Source organism: Microtus pennsylvanicus, chromosome 1 (assembly GCF_037038515.1).
Source record: "Microtus pennsylvanicus isolate mMicPen1 chromosome 1, mMicPen1.hap1, whole genome shotgun sequence".
Lineage (NCBI taxonomy): Eukaryota > Metazoa > Chordata > Mammalia > Rodentia > Cricetidae > Microtus > Microtus pennsylvanicus.
Window position 1 is genome coordinate 83,486,183 of NC_134579.1, and position 21,303 is coordinate 83,507,485.

Below are 21,303 nucleotides of genomic sequence, written 5' to 3' on the forward strand. Positions count from 1 at the left end.
TCCTTCTGCTCCTCATTGGGAACTTGGGAGCTCAGTCCAGTACTCTGTGTCTATCTCCTTCCATCACCAGATGAAGGTTCTATGGTGATATGCAAGATATTCATCAGTATTGCTATAGGATAGGGTCATTTCAGGTTCCTTATTCTCCGCTACCCCAGGAACTAACTGGGGACATTGCCTTGGGCTCCTGGGAGCCACTCTAGGTTCAAGTCCCTTGCCAACCCTAAGGTGGCTCCCTTAACTAAGGATTGTGCTTCCTTGCTCCCCTATCCAACCTTCCTTTATCCCAATCCTCCTTTTTCCCCAAGGTCCCCCCATCCTCCCCTTCTCGCTTTTCTCTCCCCATCTCCCATTACCCTCATCCCAACCCACCCCCAAGATCCCAATTTTCTCCCCGGCAATTTTGTCTACTTCCCATAGCCAAGAGGATAACTATATGTTTTTCCTTTGGTTCACCTTCTTACTTAGCTTCTTTAGGATCACCAATTGTAGACTCCGTGACCCTTATTTATGGCTAGAAACCAATTATGAGTGAGTACATCCCATGTTCATCCTTTTGGGTCTGGGATACCTCACTCAGTATAGTGTTTTCTATTTCCATCCATTTGCATGCAAAATTCGAGAAGTCATTGTTCTTTACCGCAGCATAGTACTCTAATGTGTAGATATTCCACACTTTCTTCATCCATTCTTCCATTGAAGGGCATCTAGGTTGTTTCCAAGTTCTGGGTATTACAAATAATACTGCTATGAACATAGTTGAACAAATGCTCTTGTCATATAATGGGGCATCTCTTGCGTATATTCCCAAGAATGGTATTGCTGTTTCCAGGAGTAGGTCGATCCCGAATTTCCTGAGAAACCAAAACACTGATTTCCACAGTGGTTGCACAAGATTGCATTCCCACCAGCAATGGATGAGGGTACCCCTTCCTCCACAGCCTCTCCAGCAAAGGCTATCATTGGAGTTTTTGATTTTAGCCATTCTGACAGGTGTAAGATGATATCTCAAAATTGTTTGATTCGCATTTCCCTGATTGCTAAGGAGGTTGAGCATGATCTTAAGTGTCTTTTGGCCATTTGAACTTCCTCTTTTGAGAATTCTCTGTTCAATTCAGTGCCCCATTTTTTAATTGGGTTAATTAGCATTTTAAAATCTAGTTTCTTGAGTTCTCTATATATTTTGGAGATCAGACCTTTGTCTGTTGCGGGGTTGGTACCTTCCCAGTGATGGCTCTCCCCGGTGATGACTTTCCTGGCACCCAGATCAGGTCTCCATGCTGGTTGTGCAGATGGAAACAAAGCACCTACTGTGCTTGGTGCAGGCAGGCCTTAGAAACAAAGGAATTCCCTCCTGCTTGGCTGCCCCGAGGATTCGGACCCAGTGCCCAGACAGGCTGGGCTGTGTGATGTTATGTGTCGAAAAAGGGCAGTGGGGCCGAAGTGGAGAGGGCTCCGGATGCAAGCTGGGTGGGATAGGAAGAAAGGGGCAGTATGCAGGGAGTACAGGCACTGCAGAGAGCCCAAGAAGGACAGGGGGTTGAGGAACTTCTGAGTTCCCTGTCCCGGGCTGGCGCCACGGGGTCAGAAACTCACCCGAATGTTGGTTCTTCTGGCACCTAGAGATCAGGTGTCCGTGCTGGTTGGGCAGCTCGCAAACAACGCACCTACCCTGCTTGGTGCAGGCAGGCTATAGAAAAAAAGGAACTCCCTCCCGCTTGGGTGCCCCGAGGACTAGGACCCAGTGCCCAGGGTGATGTTATGTGTCAAAAGAGGGCAGTGGGGCCGAAGTGGGGAGGGCTCCGGATGCAAGCTGGGTGGGATAGGAAGAAAGAGGCAGTATGTAGGGAGTAGAGGCCCTGCAGAGAGCCCAAGAAGGACAGGGGGCTGAGGAACCCCTGAGTTCCCTGTCCCGTGCTGGCGCAGCAGGGTCAGAAACTCACCCCCTATATACAGTTTTTATATTTTATTGTTTCCAATGAAGGCAGGACAGACTCCTTTTTCCCATATAGGTCAGAGAACTAGGTATGGGTGAAGAACTCACAATTTTTTTTCCAGCATCTCTAGCCCCTTGAATCTGGGCCATTTATCCCAGAAATAGCCCTCACATTTAGTTCCAATCCAATTGTTTCTCAGTGGTCCTGCTTTTAATTAAGACTGATATGTGAGGTTAGGTGGAAGAAATACTGGCCATTCAGGCAGCCCTGGCATTTTAGGCTCCCCAAAAGATTTCTACAAAAATTCTCCAGGTTTTATGTAGGACACTAGAAAAGGAGCAAAGAACCCTGGATACATTAGGTGATACAGAAAGTTTTGACAAAGCAGGATGAATTCTATCATGGTGATGCAGATTATTGTCATGAGGAGGTAAGAGTTTCTGGTTCAGATATATGTAACATGCTAGATATTCTGAAGATAAATATTAGGCCATTTTTTCAGAGCTGAGGAACAAACCCAAGGTCTTGGGCTTGCTATGCAAGCACTCCAATAGTGAACTAAATAACCAACCCCCATTTTATGGACATATTTTGAGAAAAGTAAGGAGGAAACAGAGGATTTAAGACTTACAGTAGTTCCTACGAATGTCTGATGCCATCTCATCGACAATCCTAGAATGTATTGAACTGATCTTGTTTGTGTTTTGGGCATATCATAGCATAGAAAGGGGTTTTTAGCATTGAACTCACTAGCCCAAAGACACCCCATTTAATGATTAGTTTGTAATCTTATCAGGAAAGAGGAGATGCAGCAAGTTGAGGAAATGAAATGTAGAGGTACCTGCAGTTAAAGGTTCAGATGAGGTGGTTCACTCCAGAACGCTAATCAAGAAAAGTCAGAATAAGGAAAATTAAATACAGGAGGAACCCTGACAATATGTGAGCAAAGCCTCTATTTGTTAATCTTTACTGATTGTCATTAAATGTCATCATGGGAGTATAGGAAGTAGTACAATGTGTATCCTTCTTTGAGAAATCAAGCCCACACTGTATAGAATATTTTTAGACGGTGGTAATATTTATTTTATCACAATTTCAGAGGTTATAATCCATAGTCATGCAGGAGAAGAGATATATGACAACATATATCCATTCAAGTATGTTCCCTATGATGTTTCCTCCAACTAGATACATCACCTACTTTATTTTTTATTTTTTATTAAATTTATTTTTAGAACAATCTTTCCTTATTTTATCATAATATCCCAGTTCCCGCTCCCTCACCTCTTCCTGCTCTCCCCACCTTCCTTTCACCCCAGCTCCATAAACTCCTCAGAGAGTGTAAGGCTTCCCAAGTGGAGACAAAAAGTCTGACACATCAGTTTAAGGCAGGACTGAGGCCCATCCCACTATATCTAGGCTAAGCAAGATATCCCTCCAAAATGAATGGTCTCCACAATGCCAGTTCAAGTACTAGGAATAATCACAATAAAAATGTAAATCTCTCTGATAATCTGTAAGAGAGGAACTGAGGTAAACTCAAAATCATGTCCCAGATATCTGGCTGATCAGCTTTCAAGCAACAAATGAAATCATGGTTATCTGGAATATCAAGATGTAGATGTAGGTTCAGTTCAGTTTCCAGTGGTCTTTTGTTACATTCAGTTTCTGGCTGTGTGTTTCAGATATTATCATATAAGAAATTATCTCAAACCTTTTTAAGTATACAGAGCAACAGTCAGATTATGATATAGTACTGCCTTGATTATTTTAATTATAGCTCATAAATGTGGGAAAATAATCAGTCAAATTAAGAACATTAATAGTTTCTTCAGATTTCTTGTCAACACTTATTTGTATTATAATGTAAAATTTGATTACCTCTGAAATGCTTGTAGCATATTAGAAAGCTTGAAATAAAACAGTACAGGACTACTGTATCATGAACTCCATAGTCAAGGCAGTCAATAAGGCATGGAAGAGAAAAGTGCTCATATCCCCCCACCCCCACACACACACTACTGAGAAACTGGTGGCAGATGATGACTTTTGGAGGAGGAAGGGTGAGTTTAATTTAAGGTGCTAATGCCAGGTCATTTGAGCAAACTTAGTGATGGCTCTTACACACGAGCATATGGGCATGGAGTGTTACCCTAGGTAGGTTATTTAAAACAAAAATAAGGATGGGGTTAGGAATGTTGGAATTAAGAGAGTGCACCAGGAACCATTGAAAAGGAATAAAGGCAAATATGAACAAAGTCACTGTGTGCGTGGATAAATTCTCAAAGAATTTCAAACCTGTCTCTGTAAAAGGTCATAGCTCAATAACATTAAAATCTGATGTAAAGTTTTATCTTGTGAAAGAAAAGTATGATAAAGTCACTGTCGGTGCAATTTAGATTTTTGATATTGGACTAGAAGCATTTTTTTTGCAGACCCAGATAAGGGGCCTGGCCCAGTTGATTCACTTGTGCTTTTAATTGTCTTCTTTTTTTCCTTTGTTAGGAAGAATTACATACTGCCTCGATTCTTTTTTAGCATTTCCACAAATTCCTATGAATATAGCTTCTGCTCCTGGTGTGGGAAGTCCTTCTGTCTGTGTCGTGCTTTTATTGGTTAATGAATAAAGAAGCCGTTTTGGCCTGTGATAAGACAGAATAAAGGTAGGCAGGCAGAACTAAACTGAATGCTGGTGGAAAGAAGGCTGAGTCAGGAAGAAGCCATGTAGTCCAACTGGAGACAGACACCAGACAGGACCATACTGGTAAGCCACCATCACTTGGCCATATACAGATTAATGGAGATGGGTTAATTTAAGATATAAGAATGAGCCAGAAATACACTTAAGCTATTGGCCAAAGAGTATTACAAATAATATAGTTTCTGAGTGATTATTTTATAGTCTGGGCAGTCAGGACTGAACAAGCAGCCTCCAACAACATCCTCCATCTATTAAAAATACATGGAAAGTCATGTCATGCATAATGATTCATGCCTTAAATTCCAGAACTCGGTAGGTATAGACATGTAGATCTCTGAGAGTTCAAAGTCAACCTAGTCAACATAGTGAAATTTAGGATAGTTTGGCTATCAAGTGAGATTCTGTCTCATTGACAAAACAAAAGCAATAAAATGAAGTTACCCAAAAAGGTGGAGCGTGAATGGTGATTCACAGTTGTAATCCCAACATGAGAATGCAGAAGCATTTGGATATTTTTAGGCCAGCACAGTCTACATGGTGAGTTCCAGGACAGCCAGGAATACATATGGAGAGCCTGTCTTACACATCATCAAGAGCAAACATGTTACCAGAAAATGCATAACACATGGACCTACACATTAGAATAGTACATGAGTGTGTCAGGAAGGTTATAATATCCAGGTCAATTAAAAACTCTCTTCACTTTCATTTTACATGTGTGGGTGATTTGCCTGAATGTATGTCTCTGCTGCACATGTTTGCACTGCCCAAAGGGGTCACAAGAGGACATAATATCTTCTGCAACTGGAGTCACAGAGGGCTGTGAGCCCCCATTTGCCTGAGTGTACTGCAACCTGGGTACTCTCCAAGAGCAATCATACAGTAAAAATTTTACTAAAATATCTGAGTAATGTGTCCCAGTGATGCATCATTTGTACTTTGAATTATGCCTTGCAGAATATTCCATGGTCAGTGGTTGCTCTGTACTGTCAGCAGAGGTTATCATTTCTAATGGGAGCAGCATTCATTAACCACCTGGTAAGTGAACATTTATACTTTTGTACACGCACTCCAAGTATTTCTGGTTCCTAAATATGTGGAAAGATGCTCATGTATATGTACATGTTACATCATTTATACAAGGTTCACATTTTCATTTGAAATATTGTTGTAATTTAGTTTTATATGCATAGTTTTGTTTTAAATTCTTCTCTGAGATAATTGTATTCCTGGAAGTATGTCTTAAGTTCAGCCCAAGTTGAGGGCTGCAAGCATCAAGAATGAAGCATTTGCAGACTTAATGGTAAATATGCATATAACCCTTAAGGACCCTTTTGACTGATAGAGGAGTGGGCAGGTAAGTCTGTTAGTGAGATCTCTGAAAGCTTTTTAGAAAATAGAGGTGCAGGAAACAAAAAGACTTGTTGTTTTTAGGGCACATCCCTCAGTAATTTTATTTTTATTTTTATTTTTTGGTTTTTCGAGACAGGGTTTCTCTGTGGCTTTGGAGCCTGTCCTGGAACTAGCTCTGCAGACCAGGCTGGTCTCGAACTCACAGAGATCCCCCTACCTCTGCCTCCCGAGTGCTGGGATTAAAGGCGTGCGCCACCATCGCACGGCTTTCAATAATTTTAAAGTAAAGTGAATGGATGATGAATGCTGTAGTAGTCAATTCTTGATGATTTAGGCAAACTCTCAATGGTGTGTACTATGGGAAAAAGGGAAGCTTTAAGCAATAGAAGACACAAGTTGCATTTGCTAAGGAATGCAGAATTAGAACAAGATTCTGTTGGAACCAGAGATAGCAGAAGTTGTTTTGGGTACATGAGTTTTCTTTGATAGGCAAATGTCCATGCAGAGATAATACGTGAACTTACCTCACAATATTATGGGCCTTATGAGGCTGTGGCAAGGAAGGAAGCTTGGCTCCTTCCAGCCAGATTTGGGTGTCCTGGGATGATATCAGAGAAGATAACATGCTTAGTCTGGGGAACACATTCTGGCCCTGCAAGGTGCTAGAGTGAACAATAGATAACCTCGGCATCTCCAACCATATGAGTGTTTGTGAAATCTGTCAATTTTCTTTTGACAGCTTGAGGTGAGACTTGAGGGTTATGAAGCCAAGCTGTACCATGTGCCACTGTGAATAGGCTTGAGGAGGCTGTCCCCTAGATTTCTGAAGAATGTAAAGGGAAGAAGAAAAACTAGCTGACAGCAAGACTCCCTTTGCTGTAGAGGGATGGTTTAGGGCTATCATCCAGAGATTGAGAATCTCAAGGCTGCATTTTGAGTATCAGGTAGGCAAAGTCTTATCTCTCAGTTCATTTCCTGAGCACCTTCCAGATTCCATGGGTGGGTCGAGAGAAAACATTGTGGGTCATAGGTGCAGTCAGGTCATTTGGAAGAGAGTGAAGCCTATTTGTGTGGGAGACTGGTGAGATTAGAGGCAGGCACATGCAGAATGGTTTTGTGCATATTTGGCTGGGGTGGATAAGAATATCTCCTGATTTGGAGAAGTGTGTTTATTTAAGTGTGATATCTCACAATTATTTATTGCAAAGGCCAAGCTGTGTGGCGTAATAACCAGGCTAGCTTAATATGAAATAGTAAACTTTAATGAGGGAATAGCTTACAACACTAGGGATCCAGTGATGAACAGGAAGTACAAAAAGGGACCAGCGGGGCTCACGCCCGCCAGATTTATACCTAAACATTAGCCCAAGGCTAACACACCCCCTTGGGCTGGGTTTCCCCTACACAGGCCTCTTTCCTAGTTGCTGGAATTTGCTGATAATCCATTATACCTTGTTTTCTAGATCTTGTCACGTCTCAGATTGATTTGCAAACCATATTCTCTCTCTCTCTCTCTCTCTCTCTCTCTCACTCTCTCTCTCTCTCTCTCTCTATTTCTCTCTCTCTCTCTCTCTCTCTCTCTCTCTCTCTCTCTCTCTCTCTCTCTCTCTCTATCTCACTTCTCACTTCTGCTTCTTTACCACAGCACCACTCTGTATGTTCATAAAACTTTTCATACCAGTTTTGCCAGATGTTTGGTTCTCAACTTGTTGGTCTCTACAAGACCCTATTTATAAAAAAAAGTTGCTAATCACATTCACCTGCTTAGGGCTTCCATATCTGAAATGGCACAGATCACCTGACAGACCTCATCAGCCCTAAGTTCTAAGGAACATGCTTCTGTTGAGAAAGTCCAGAGATCTGGAGAAAATGAATTTCAGCCTAACGATGGGCTGGATCCTCTTTACAAGAACTGTCAGAAATAGGAAATTGAGGTTAGGCTATAAGCAAACTCTTTGATTTAATAACCCCAAGCCTCTCCAAATGCCTGTCCTTCTCATGATCTCCCAATGGGTATTGTACCCAAAGCAATTAACAAGCACATATATCATAACACCTGGCTCTAGGCCAAGGAATTTGGCTTTGTTTGCTGATAGAAGGACCATAGCAGTGATGTACATCATATTCTATCCCATGATTGTGTGCCTCTTCTATCTGTATGTGTGTGCATGTGCATGTGTGTTTCCAACTTAGTGTGCCTCGTCACAGCCTGACAGACCTCTTACTTGTCACTGCTCTTGCCTCAGTATATTGATTCAAGGTCTGGACCATCATATTGTTTCTAGGACTGTTTTTTCTAAATATCTGAGGTATCTTCTGGCCTCATGTGACTCCAACCAGACACGTCAAGAGTGAATTACATCTTCACTCACAACCTTATAGCCTGAGTGAGCTCTGCTGATTCTCCAGGGGAAATTTTTTATTACTACCTGTATAAGAGCTTCCTTCTTCCTTTTTGACCCCAGAGAGGCTCCTGATATGGCTGCTTGGTTTAAGGTCATTTTGGAGTGAGGAACTGAGTCAGCGGTAATGGCTGTACCATGGACAGAAGCAGACCCCTCCCTGGACATTCTGTTGTATCCTGGAGAGCCCTGATTCTCTGTGATGTCATCAGTGTTGTGGCAACACCAACTGCCTGTGGGGCATCTGCTCATTGCCTACTGGTTTTGGACGTAGCCATGTTGGCAAGACTGAGCAGGCTCCTTGGGAGACAGAAGGGAGAGCGTAACGAGACTAGAGGGAGGCAGAAGGAAGATGGCCTTCAACCTCAGTGTGGCTCATCAAGACATAAATGGTTCTGGGGAAAACGCAGTGAGTCCTGGGGAGGGAGTGGGGAGTTTCTTGATGGTGGAGGGCCTCAGCTTGGTTTTTCATAGTGAGTCAGAGGATCTTAGAGCTTCGTGGAGGTAATGAATCTATCCTGCTCTCTCTGTTACTAAAGAGTAGACCTGGAGTTTAGGGTTTCTGATGCTTAGATTGGCAGAGAGCCAGTAATGGTCAACCCTGCAGCTGCTGTGCTAGGGGCCCTCTGTTTTGACTCTGAGTGGGAAGGAAGGAGAGAGGGATGAATGAGGTTTCAGTTACAGCACTGAGCTTCACCCACACTGGATTTCTTTTGATTGGGGGTCACTAATAACAGGGAGAGTAAAATCCTCTGACCAAAGCTGGAGGATCTCAAATTTTACCTCACATCCAAATGCAGGGTAGGAACCATTGGGTATTGCTGCATGTCAGTGACCCCTAAGGTTTCTGAGTTCCTGACTCTCAATAGCCAGTCATCTTTAACTTGACTTTAACTTGAGTGCAGGAATGAGCCATCACTCTCCCTGCAAGTGTCTGTTCTTGGTGAGTGAGGGCTCACCTGTGGATGCCCTTAGGTGTCTCCAGCCTGTCCTGTCACTAGGTGATCTCACCTTTGCTAACATCATGATGGATGGAATGTACTCTGCTGAAGTTTGGCGGAAATTTTCATCATTACCCATGTGACTTATCTTTGGTCTGACGGGTCACCCACAATCCCCATCACCCCCACACATTGTAACAGCCTTGTGGATATTTCCTGAGGTACTCATTCACTTCATGAAACTGAACTTCATTCCACATCAACATGAGCTGATTTCTTAGTATCCTTCACTTCCCATCTTTTTGATTCGGAGGTGAAGAGCCATTCCTTGGGAATGTTTAGAAAATGAGTCTTGACCTCTAAAAATGATGAAGTATTAAATTACAATTAATTAGAGTCTAACTATCAGAGAGCTGCTGACGAGCTTCCCCTGCGTCTCAGGGAAGGCACCTGGAAAAGCCAGTTTGGCTTTTGGTGAACTTGGGAAGAGACAGTTATGAGATAAGTGATGGCAGTTGGCAGAGACCCTAACAGTCCGTTCTCTGGACATTCTGCTGTATCCTAAAGAGTCGTTGGCATATTTTTTTTGAAATCAAAAGTGTTGTGTTCTTGGGGCACTCATTATGTTTTGAAATAGGAGCAGCGGGTCAGCGTCCCGGGCACCCAGCAGCCCACACGGCTAGCTTTACCCGAAATAATTACACAGAAACTGTATTCTTTTAAACACTGCCTGACCCTTTAGTTTCAGTTTCTTATTGGCTAGCTCTTACATATAGATCTAACCCACTTCTATTAATCTGTGTAGCCCACGAACTGGCTTACCAAGAATGACCTTAACCTGCGTCTGCCTGGAGTGGGAGAATCATGGCAACTTCTGATTCAGCTTCTTTCTCCCAGCATTCTGTTCTGTTTTCTCCGCCTACCTAAGGGATGGCCTATCAAATGGGTCTAGGCAGTTTCTTTATTAATAAAAAATCACTCCCACATCAATTATGTGCATATAGGGTTCACCAGAAGACACAATGGCAAGATTGAGCACACTGGTTGGCAGAGAGATCTGACTTTCGAAGGAGGAGGTTGTGGGTTGAGTTGGACCTTACTGAAATGGAGTTTAGTAGCTGGGATCTTGGAAGAGATGATTCTATGTTGCTTCTCTGGGTTACTAAAGTGCAGACCCATAGTGAAGGATTGCTGCTAGTTAGTTTGGCAGAGATCCAGGAGTTGTCAAGGTTACAGCTGCTGTTCTGTGAGTTCCTTAATTTTATTTTGAGTGGAAAAGACCAGCAGGAGGCACAGACTAATGGGGTGTGAGAGTAGGTTGTTGCTACAACTCATCATCAGTGATTTCTTTAGGTTCTGTGAGAATCCCATGGGAAATTCCCCATCTATGCACCAGGGTCTCAGACATTCAGTTACTTCTATTCCAGGCCACACTAAGAGACTGAGAGTCTCTAAGCACTGGAGACTCCAGGAATTTTCTGTATCACATCAGAAATGAGTTGATATTTCCAAAGCAGCATGGCTGGGTGACATATGCCTTTCAGGGCCAGTGGGGCAGCAGGAGGGGCTGATACACATAGCTAGCCACAGTGAGTGGAGACAGAGGCATGGCTTATGGGCTCCCAGTTTGAGGAGTTGTCCTGATCCTTCACTGTGTTCCATGCATTCACTCTTCCTTGGCCTCTTCTTCGAACTCAACATGATCTCTCCTGGTCCTGTGCCATACTACTGCATAAATTCACTAATATTTATCTACCTGCAGGTAGTACTGGAAAAACATCAACCACAAACTCTGTTACTGGGCAGGAGCAGCGGATGAACAAGGTGGATACGCTGACCCTGCAGCTTCAGATGATGACCCAAGAAAGGGATGAACTTCGTGGAATTCTGGCTAATTATACCAACAAGGATTTGAACAACAGGTAGCCATTTTGTCTAGTTCCTGAGGGCATCTGAGAGGCAAAGCTGAAATCTGGGAAGGAGTGATATCAGGACACAGGCTGTGTGATTCCTCCAAATAAAAAGCAGAGTCTGTGGTCTGGATCAGTCTGGGGATGGGGCAATAGTTTGTGAGCTCTCAGCATACATTTCATGAGGCCTTGACAGGTGTTGGCTTTTGGACGATGCTAGGTGCTGTGAGTTTATGGTGAGTCTTTGTGCTTAACCAGCAGGTACTTGAGTACTGGCTGCTCCTGGGAGCAGCTGCAGGGGCCTAGTCGTCTTGGTGCATCTCAGTGTGTGACTTGAGGTCTGAACTTCATCACTGCTCCTCTCTAGTCTGGTGTCTTATATTCTGAGACAATTCTGCCTGCCTACATTTATTTGGCATCCTCCGTGTATGTGTGTGTGTGTGTCCTAGCAGTTGGGGGTCTGTGGCATGTGGTTCTTTCTGTGCCACAGTTTCCAGGTGATCCCACTAAGTTCCCTTAGGGTCAGGGAACTCCACTATGACCAGTGATGGTGCTCCTGGCCCGTGTGCTCACCTTGGCAGCCCATTGGAATCCACTGGAGACTTATGTATCTATCCTTAAGTCAGGTCTGCTCGCTGTTAACACTGATTTTGTGGTTTAGACATCCATGTAGCAATAGGAACCTAGGATCAAATATCCCTGTTCTGAAGACGGGAACAACATTATCATAGATTTCTGGTGGGATCAGACTTGTGACACAGGCTCCCCAGGACTTAACTATTCTATTCCTCCAGGCCCATTAATGGAACTCATGCAGCTCTGGATCACTCCCTTTTCACCCCTGATTGCTGGTGTGGGGCCACGTCAGCAAGTTTAAACTGCACCAGGTTGTCCTCGTTCATAGCTATCAGTGACATTGACTGTGCTGGGGTGTTTAGGGCACAGCCTGAAATCATAGGATCATTAAGTCCAGAATTCACGGGGTTCTTTGCTCTGGGGCTATGCCCTAATACAGGCTAAATTTTGAGTTGGAGATGGTGAATATGGAGCATAAGAAAGTGATGTTGGATCTACAGAAATTCCCCATGGAGATGAGAGAGGTCTTGTACAAGTGCAAGGAGCTGACTGAGGAAACTGTCTCTGACAGGTGAGTGACTGACTTCACTAGGACTCTATTCATTTGCAGTGACTGCTTTTGCCATGTTTTTGTCTTTGAACCAAAGTGAGGACTTTCCTTTTGGCCTGTCTCCCTATAAAAAGCAGTCTGTCTTATGCTCTTGACTTGGACCTACTGGACTAGTTTTGCTAAGACTGAAGTATGTGTGAGCCCATCACAACATTGTCCTGCCAGGCTCAGGAGCCTCTCGATAGAAAATCTATTTGTACCATGATAAAGGTGTCAGGCATTTGTGGGTCTTGGGGGCTCTGGTAGGGGTTTACAGAGGTGATCCCATTCTACCCATAGATAGAATATATTTCAATTGGGTCTGCTGTCCTCCCTCAGAGAATGTTTGTCTTCTACCTCTCAACCTGCTGATGCTTTCCCAATACCATGGACAGTTAAGTACATGTGGTAGGAGGCAAACCCTGCTCTCAGAAGTACATGCATTTCTTTTATTGTAACAGTTTTCAAAAGCAGTCTGAGTCTTTCTGTAATTTGGCCATTCTCTGACATTTGACAGCCACTAGGGTATCCTGGCATGGTGACTGTGGGCTCTGGTCTAGGGCTGTCTGGGGACATGGGAGTTTGCATGGGTGATGTGGGAGATGGAGGCTAGGTAGGTCTCAATGTGTTTTTGTGATGTTTCAGCATCCTCCACAACCAGCTCCTGAATGAGCGAACTCAGTTGAAGAAAAAAGTGAGCATGTTGAGAGAGGAGAACCGAAAGCTATGGAGGGAGCAGATTTCAATGCAAGTGGCCTGTGAGAAGGTGAAGAATCTCTATGAAAAGACCGATGAGAAGTTCTGTGAGCTATGTGATGAGTTGGATAAGGTAGGCTGCAGCAATGTGGGCAGGCTGTCCACCATCAGTAGTAATACACACACACACACACAAACACACACACACACACACTCACAGGTGATCATCCACCCACTTTTCCAGTAGCTCACTAACATCCTGTCCAATTGTTGATTTCTGTGATTATTCCAAGACTTTCTAAGGATTTAGCATCTTGTGAGATCAATGGCTGAAAACATCTTTGAAATAAAAAATCCCCGTGTAAATGTCAAAGGGGTGGTTATTGTCTACATTTTTTATCTTCTCTCATGTTTCATCCGTTGAACCTCCTTCCCTCCTCCCAGTCATTCACCCAATGCTCCCCTGCTCCCCGGACCCCGGGTCCACTCCTCCTTAATTTCCCTTCCGAAAATAGCAGTTCTCCCATGGTTATTTGATCTAATTATTAAAATAACATTAAACCTGGGCTTTGCTCATGTTTGTTACACATTCTAACAATGAGATATATCACCAAATCCTTTTAAAATCTTGAGATATGATCACACTACATTCCAAAGATTAGCTTTGAACTCACAGTGGAGTTCAGTCCAGACTTTAATGTTTAGTCCATCTATCTCAGTTTCTGAGTAGCTAGGATTAAGGGTTTGCATCACAAGCTCAAACTTAGTCTAAATACTTAAAGAATTGATGCTTGAACCAAATGTCCAAGGTCAGTAGATTATACGTTTGCGCTTTATTTTTGTTGTTGTTTTTTTGTTTTGTTTTGTTTTGTTTTTTTGGTTTTTTCGAGACATGGTTTCTCTGTGGTTTTGGAGCCTGTCCTGGAACTAGCTCTTGTAGATTATGCTGGTCTCAAACTCACAGAGATCCGCCGGCCTCTGCCTCCCGAGTGCTTCCAAAGGTCCTGAGTTCAATTCCCAGCAACCACATGGTGGCTCACAACCATCTGTAATGGGGTCTGGTGCCCTCTTCTGGCCTGCAGGCATACACACAGAATATCGTATACATAATAAATAAATTAAAAAAAAACTTCAGTTAATCCAGAGTTTATTAATTTTTGTCTGCATGACCTGCACACTGATGACATGCACATTGGTGAGACTGAGATTATTATTGGTAATAATTTCCATATTAGCATGTGGAAATCAATATGTGTTTTCAGCTATAGAAGCTATAGTAATGTTTATCTTAAAAATTTACTTAGGGCATACATGTTAAGAATTGAAATGATGGCCAGGTGGTGGTGGTGCAGACTTTTAATCCCAGCTCTTGAAAAACAGAGGGAAGCAGATCTCCTTGTGCTCAAGGCCAGCCTAGTCTACAAGAGCTAGTTCCAGGACAAGCTCCAAAGCTATGGAAAAACCCTGTCTTGAAAAATTAAAAAAAAAATTAAAATGTTATCTTTGTGGTGTGTCCTTCCCCATGTCTTTTGATTAATTTTGGTTTGAGGTCGATTTTGTTAGGTATTAAAATAGCTACACCAGCTTGTCTTTTAGGTACATTTGCTTGGAAGATTTTTTTTCCAATTCCTTACCCAGAGGTAATGTCTATAATTGATGTTGAAGTTTGTTTCTTGTATGCAGAAGAAAAAGGGATCCTGTTTCTGCATCCATTCTGTCATTCTGTGTATTTTTATTAAGGAAATGAGACCATTGATACAGAGAAATATCAAATGATTAATTCTTGTTATTTTGCTGAATGTGTATGTTCTTGTACATGTATATCCAGAAGTGTGCGTTGAGGAGTGAGTGTGTGTGTGTGTGTGTGTGTGTGTGTGTGTGTGCATGTGAGTGTTCAACCCTCCACTAAGAACATAATATTCTAATGAACAGAAACAGGATATATTGGTGGAAAGACGACAATTCCTGCTGAAGCTGAGGGATCTGGTCACCAAACATATAGAAATGGCTGAAAAGCTGCAGAATCCCTTCGCTGTCTCCCAGATGAGGTAGGATCCCAGGCCACGAAGAGGGAGTTATATCAAGTAGTTCCCCAGTACCTGAATCTCTGTCCTATTTGGGTTCCTGGACATTTGCATGACTTTTCAGTCAAAGCCAGGGAAAGAACATCTGAGAGTATTGGGCTGGCTCAGTCAACAGAAATGTCTGCACAGGAAGCAATATGTGTTATCCTTAATCTTTCTCAATTGTGTGCACTTCTTCAATTCTGAGTGCTCTCGTGTGTTCTGAGTTCATTGATCCTTCCTATGGTAGTCCCAGACCTAATAGAGGCAGTGTTAATTGTGGAAGACGGTGTCTCCTCCTGCCACTTTATTTTCCTCCAGGAGTATCAGCTTTAGAGATAAAATCCTACACTTGGGCAGATTAGCATACAGCACCTTCTTATTGATTATGGGTTCTCTGCAGTTTGCATCTGTTTCCTGTAAGGTTTCTCTGGAATTAAAATCACATTTAGAGTTTGACATGTTGAATCCAAGGAAGTTTCTGTGCTGAAGGAATAAGCCCAGCCTTCACTGCAGTGTTGTGTTTGCTCCTCTTCAGGGCCTCATACAGTTAATTTCCCAGGTTGCTCACAGTTTCCTGGCATCTGTTCAAGGCCTGTGACCCAGACATTGCTATACTTTGTTTTTTTCAAAAGAATGTATCTAAACTATTGGAGTATTGGGCTGTTTTTCTAGTTCACCACAGTGTGTATTTCTCAGCTCACTTTCTAGCAGTTTTAAAGGTGGAGAAAAAAAGAAACTCAGGTGCTGTCTTATCCTTGAAGAAACAAGGAGTGAATGAGCCCAGCTCAAATGTAATGCTGGATTTCCCAGTTGAGTAGAGCTGGTGGAAGCTCAAAAGCTGACAGGGCAGGTCCTTAACAGACCTGTGTTCCAGCAATTTCCTCCCCTAAGATGAAAACCTCCAGCATGATCTGGCCACAGTCCAGGATGAGAGCCTCCTGCAGACAAACCTGCTGCAGCAGGATCCGTGTGTGTGCCAGGCCAGTGAGCCACCATTCACTCCTGTCCCCTGCAACCTTGGCATTCATGGGGTGGGTTTTCTTCCTTGATGTTTGTTTCCCTTGTGTGGACAGTCCGAGGCTTCCTATGCATCTGATTGCCTTTCCTTCTCTGACAGCTCCGCTTTGGAGAACTGAGGAGGCTGAAGGAAGCTTCACACATTCTCCACTTGAGCAGCAACACCTACTGAGAAGCAGACCCCTCCTTGTAGCTGTGAAATAACCAGTGAGGAAAATCTCCACCTACTGCAGGGGATCCATCGCCAATCTGATTCATGTTCTGTTGACCCACTATTCCTGGAGAAAGGAAATCATCAGAAAGACGCCTGACATTCAGAGGACCCACCAAGAATGACTCCAGACCCCGACATTGGTCAGCAGGTGGACCCTGAGTGGCGCACAGCAGCATGGGGAGGATATGCTGCTGAGCAAGGCTTCCTCTGTCAGTTTACTCTCCATGTCTTTAGTAAGCCGGCTGCGCCCTCCATATGTGGTGAGGACTCTCACGAGAAAGACTGTACTGATGCCGTGCTGTAGTCTGTGCACACCACAGGGAAAAGAACAGGATTCCCTCTCCTGTGAGTGCTGAGGGAGAGTCCATGTCACAGGAAAGTGTTGGTGAAGATAACGCAGTACAGAGACTACAGCATCCCTCACCTGTGTTACTCATTGATCGTCCATAAAGAAAATGTCAGGGGATTCTCCAGTTTCACATCCTGGACTGGCACGTCAGTCCTGAGAAAGGGTCTATAGAGGAGGTTTGGTCACCTTTGGTGTCTTTAGGGAGCCTGATGCTCTCGATTGATTTTTTGGATCTAGAGCTAGAGACTATTTTTAGCTTAATTGGAGCAAGGGTTCGGGTTTGGGTTTGGTTTTCATTTGTTTGGATAGTTTTTTTCTTTGCTTTGGTTTAGATTTTGTTGTTGGTTTTTAAATAATTTATTCTTGTTGTTTTAATAGTTGGCTAAGGCTCTACCCTGTATATACTGACTACCCCTTCTAAATTTCCTATTGAGTATAATGAGTATTTTTATGAATAAAATCAATTTTCGACTCCTTGGTTTTACAGCCTTTCTTGAGTCAGATGTGGGGTTGCTCTCTGGTGACTACAGAACTCATGGGCAGAGATGGATCTCTGCACATTCCAGGAGCCTTGGTTACACAGCGGTTTCGCATCCAGGCAGGTCTACACAGGTCTACACAGGAGGGTAGTACCTTGGATGTAGATGGCCTGACCTACTCCTGTCTTTACTACCAAGACTTTCTGTTACAGTCATATTTAAGAGAATGTCATGAAGAAGGGATCTGGAAAGAAAGGAACTCCTCGTTCTGCACTACATTAGTTCTATCCTGGTGTCCAATCACAATTGCACATTGTGATCCCGGGATAGCAAACCACTGAAAGTTGCCTTTGAAATGCATGAGCAAAGGGTGCCCACAGCAGAGGGGAACTGCTGAGCTGCAAGTTTGTATTCTGGAGATGCCTTCCAACCTCTCACTCCTAAACCATGTGTGTCACATGGGAAAGCTGTAGAGTAAGGGCCTGCTCCAACACTGTCATCTACTTACAGTAGGAATATTGGGAACAGAGTCAGAAGGATTCATTCAAAGCTCTGAAATGGTCCCACCCATTGGTTTATGTCACAAAACAGTTGATAAAATTCCATAAGGCTGTTTCATATAGGTTACTCAAAACATCATTTCATCTGCTAAATTTAAGAAGTGTGAGTTTATGGTTTAGAGAGATTGTTCGGTAGTTAAGGGCAGTTGGGTTTGGTTCCCAGCTTCATAAGGGTGCTCACATCCTTTTGAATCTAAAATTCCAGGGAACCCAATACCTTCTGACCTCAGCACCAAGCATGCATGTAGAGCATATACATGTGTGAAAACATTCACACACAGGCATACATGTAAAAATAAATCTGAGTGTTACAAACTAACTTAATGCTACAAGGCAGATGAGAAACCTCGTCTACTTTTACTATTAAATAATATCTCCAGCTTTTTCTCAGGCTATCTCAGAATTTAGCATACTACATTTACATCAAATACCAAGGTTGCTGTTTTTTTTCTAATAAGACCCTAGAGTAAAAGCTTGATTATAAATATCCAATAGTATAAAAAGTATATTAAAAAAAAGTACAAGAAAAGGGATGGGAAGGGAGAAAAATGTATAGCTCAATAAAAACCACAAAAAGAAAAAAGGTACAGTTATCGTGAATGTTTCCTCTTTTTATTTAACGTTATTTTGTAGAGTAGTTTCAATGCTATTTTTCAGTGCAAATTACGATAAAGAGTAGTACAGATCTGAGTCATCAGAACATCAGTAATGCTGTAGCATTTCAAAATATTTCGCTATCTCTAGGGGAAGGTCATGCTACTGAATTATGGCAAATTGTCATGAGAAGAAATAGTTTACCCAGATATTTTAAAATGCGTAACCACTGCCTCTCCACAGAAAGACTAGATAACATGTGGTTTATCATACAACAGTCCCAACTCTGTCCCAGCAATCCTCCTAATTTCATTTTTTTGGTGGTGTTAAACAATTAAAAAGACTCTTTACAGCACCGTCCAGCTTTCCTATGAAATACTCAGCATCGTAAATATTCTGTACACTTTTTTCTTGCAATAAACTAAGCACTCTCTTAGAGTTTGTTGGGTGGGCAGATGGGTATCCAATTTATTTATTTATTTATTTTATTATTATTATTTTTATTGAGAAAAGAAAGAAAAAAAACCAAGTTTCCACCTCCTCCCAGCCTCCCATTTCCCTACCCCTCCTCCCACCCTTCTCCCCCTCCTCCCACCCTTCTCCCCCTCTCCCCACTCCTTTCCCCCTCCCTCTCCAGTCCAAAGAGCAGTCAGGGTTTTCTGCCCTGTGGTAAGTCCTAGGTCCTCCCCACTCCGTCCTTATCTAGGAAGGTGAACATCCAAACTGCCTAGGCTCCCACAAAGTTAGCACATTACATAGGATCAAAACCCCGTGCCACTGTCCTTGGCTTCTCATCAGCCCTCATTGTTCGCCATGTTCAGAGTGTCCAGTTTTATCCCATGCTTTTTCAGTCACAGTCCAGCTGACCTTAGTGAGCTCCCAATAGATCAGTCCCATTGTCTCAGTGGGTGGGTGCACCCCTTGTGGTCCTGACTTCTTTGCTCATGTTCTCCCTCCTTCTGCTCCTCATTGGGACATTGGGAGCTCAGTCCAGTGCTCCAGTGTGGGTCTCTGTCTCTATCTCCTTCCATCGCCAGATGAAGGTTCTATGGTGATATGCAAGATATTCATCAGTATGGCTATAGGATAGGGTCATTTCAGGTTCCCTATCCTCAGCTGCCCCAGGAACTAACTGGGGACCTCACCCTTAATATGTTGAACATGTCATGCAAATGACGTTGCCAGATCTGGTGGCCACTTGGATGAGGTAGAAGGATCTCTTGAGCACATCAGCCTGGGCCTTGTCTGAAAGAACAAAAGAGCATTTAGTGCATCTTACTTACCCATCAGACAGCACAGGTCAGTGATAATGTGCTGCAGATATGGTCTGTCGCCATCAGGATCATGTGACTGGTGTGATTCCCTACATGGTGCCACGGTCGCAAGAGAATGTTATACTGCATATCTCTAGCCTGGAAAAAGATCAAAATCTAAGATACAATTTACTTTTTTAACCACTTATTTTAGTTTTTGAGATTATAATATAATTACCCCTTTTCTCTTTCCTCACTCTAATCCATTCCCTTTAAAATTCATGGCTACTTTTTCATTAATTATTTACAAATACACACACACATATTTCTGTGTGTGCACATGTGTATTCCTAAATACATAGGTACAGTTTGCTCAGTCTGTAAAATGTCGGTTATATCAAGATACATTTTCTTCTGCATCTTTCTTCCACATCATCAATAAAGCAAACAAAGCAAACCAAAACAAAAATCGATCCTTTAATTCAGACTGTTGCAAGGGACTTTCTGTGTTTGGAATTTTGAAAGCCTTGATTAAGTGCCAGGTTTTATTGTATACATGGTGTTTTTGGCTTTGTTGAAAACTGCTGATTCGTACAAAAAAGTTACAGATATATACATATATATACACATATATACATACATGTAAGTATATATGTCTACATACAGACATAAAAACTACATTAAAGCTTTACCTTTATGAGGGAGAGGCAAAAGCATGTTTGGCTATTTTTCCCCAGACTGCTTTTTAAGTCTCCCTTCCTCCTGTAGGGCCTGCTCTCAGAGCTCTTACACAACTGCGACGGGCAGCTGAAAGGGGAGGTGGCGCAGATGGCAGCCTATTATGAGCATCGACTGCAGCTGGGCAGCAAAGCCATTTATCACTTGGAGGCGTTTGTGGCCAAGTTTATGGCCCTTTGTAAGATGTTCATGGAGGACGGGCTGGAAGGCATGGTTTTCTGATGCAGCCAGCGGCTCCTCCAAGTGCCTCAGAAGTTGTGTTTATGCAGATTTGCTCTGGGACTGTGGGTACAATAAACTTTCTTTACTAAATTGTTAATGTGGGTTTTTTTTTGTTTTTAAATGAATACTCTCTGAGCTATTAATCATTTGTATTCATTATTTTTATATGTAAGGGTGTTTTGTCTGCTTCAGTATGTTTGCTTGTGTACCATGTTCATAGATGCTGCCAGAAGAGAGTGCTGGAGCCCCTGGGACTGGAATTACAGATGTATGGGTACTGAGTATTGAACGTGGTCCTCTGGAAGAACAAGTGGCTTTTGGCCACTAAGCCATTTCTCCAGCCGCTGAACTATAAAAGACTTGCAAAGCCTCAATGATCTTGCCCTCAGTGTTGTGGCGTTCTGGGAGAAAGCTGATCCTGTTTTTTTTTTATTTTGTTTTGTTTTTGTTTTTTAAGGGTATAAATATAGAGGGTGGACACTGAAATGTCCAGATTCCTGTTACACTTTACAAGGAAATACTCAGAGATTGTTGTACTGAATTCACATAAGCCCTGGCCTTTTTTTGTTTGGGAGATTTTTGATGACAGCTTCTATTTTCTTGCCGGTTATAGGTCTATTTAAATTGCTCACGTGGTCTTGATTTAATTGTGGTATATGGTATCCATCTAGAAAATTGTCCATTTCCTTTATATTTTCCAATTTTG

The 21,303-nt window shown here is 42.8% G+C and overlaps 2 protein-coding genes across 2 annotated transcripts in view; both read left to right on the forward strand.

The window, feature by feature from the left end:
* Positions 1–20,669, forward strand: part of LOC142847606 (replication factor C subunit 3-like) — a 52,036-nt gene extending 31,367 nt beyond the window's left edge. Inside the window, exon 11 of the mRNA XM_075968424.1 lies at positions 20,406–20,669. Coding sequence (XP_075824539.1) covers positions 20,406–20,597 — 192 coding nt within the window. The 3' untranslated portion in view covers positions 20,598–20,669. The remainder of the gene's footprint in view (positions 1–20,405) is intronic.
* LOC142849224 (disks large homolog 5-like) lies at positions 1,926–17,224 on the forward strand. The gene is made up of 6 exons (XM_075971208.1): positions 1,926–5,676; positions 11,097–11,256; positions 12,260–12,391; positions 13,055–13,238; positions 15,038–15,153; positions 16,289–17,224. Exons 2-6 carry the CDS (start codon positions 11,150–11,152, stop codon positions 16,305–16,307), a joined length of 558 nt encoding a protein of 185 aa, XP_075827323.1. The 5' UTR covers positions 1,926–5,676; positions 11,097–11,149; the 3' UTR covers positions 16,308–17,224.
* Positions 20,670–21,303: the final 634 nt, after the last annotated feature.

Coding starts and splice junctions, on each gene's coding strand:
- LOC142849224 (XM_075971208.1), top strand. CDS start 11,150: ATGAACAAGGTGGATACGCTGACCCTGCAGCTTCAGATGATGACCCAA. Junction 11,257..12,259: donor AACAAGGATTTGAACAACAG/GTAGCCATTTTG, acceptor GCCCTAATACAG/GCTAAATTTTGAGTTGGAGA. Junction 13,239..15,037: donor TATGTGATGAGTTGGATAAG/GTAGGCTGCAGC, acceptor TCTAATGAACAG/AAACAGGATATATTGGTGGA.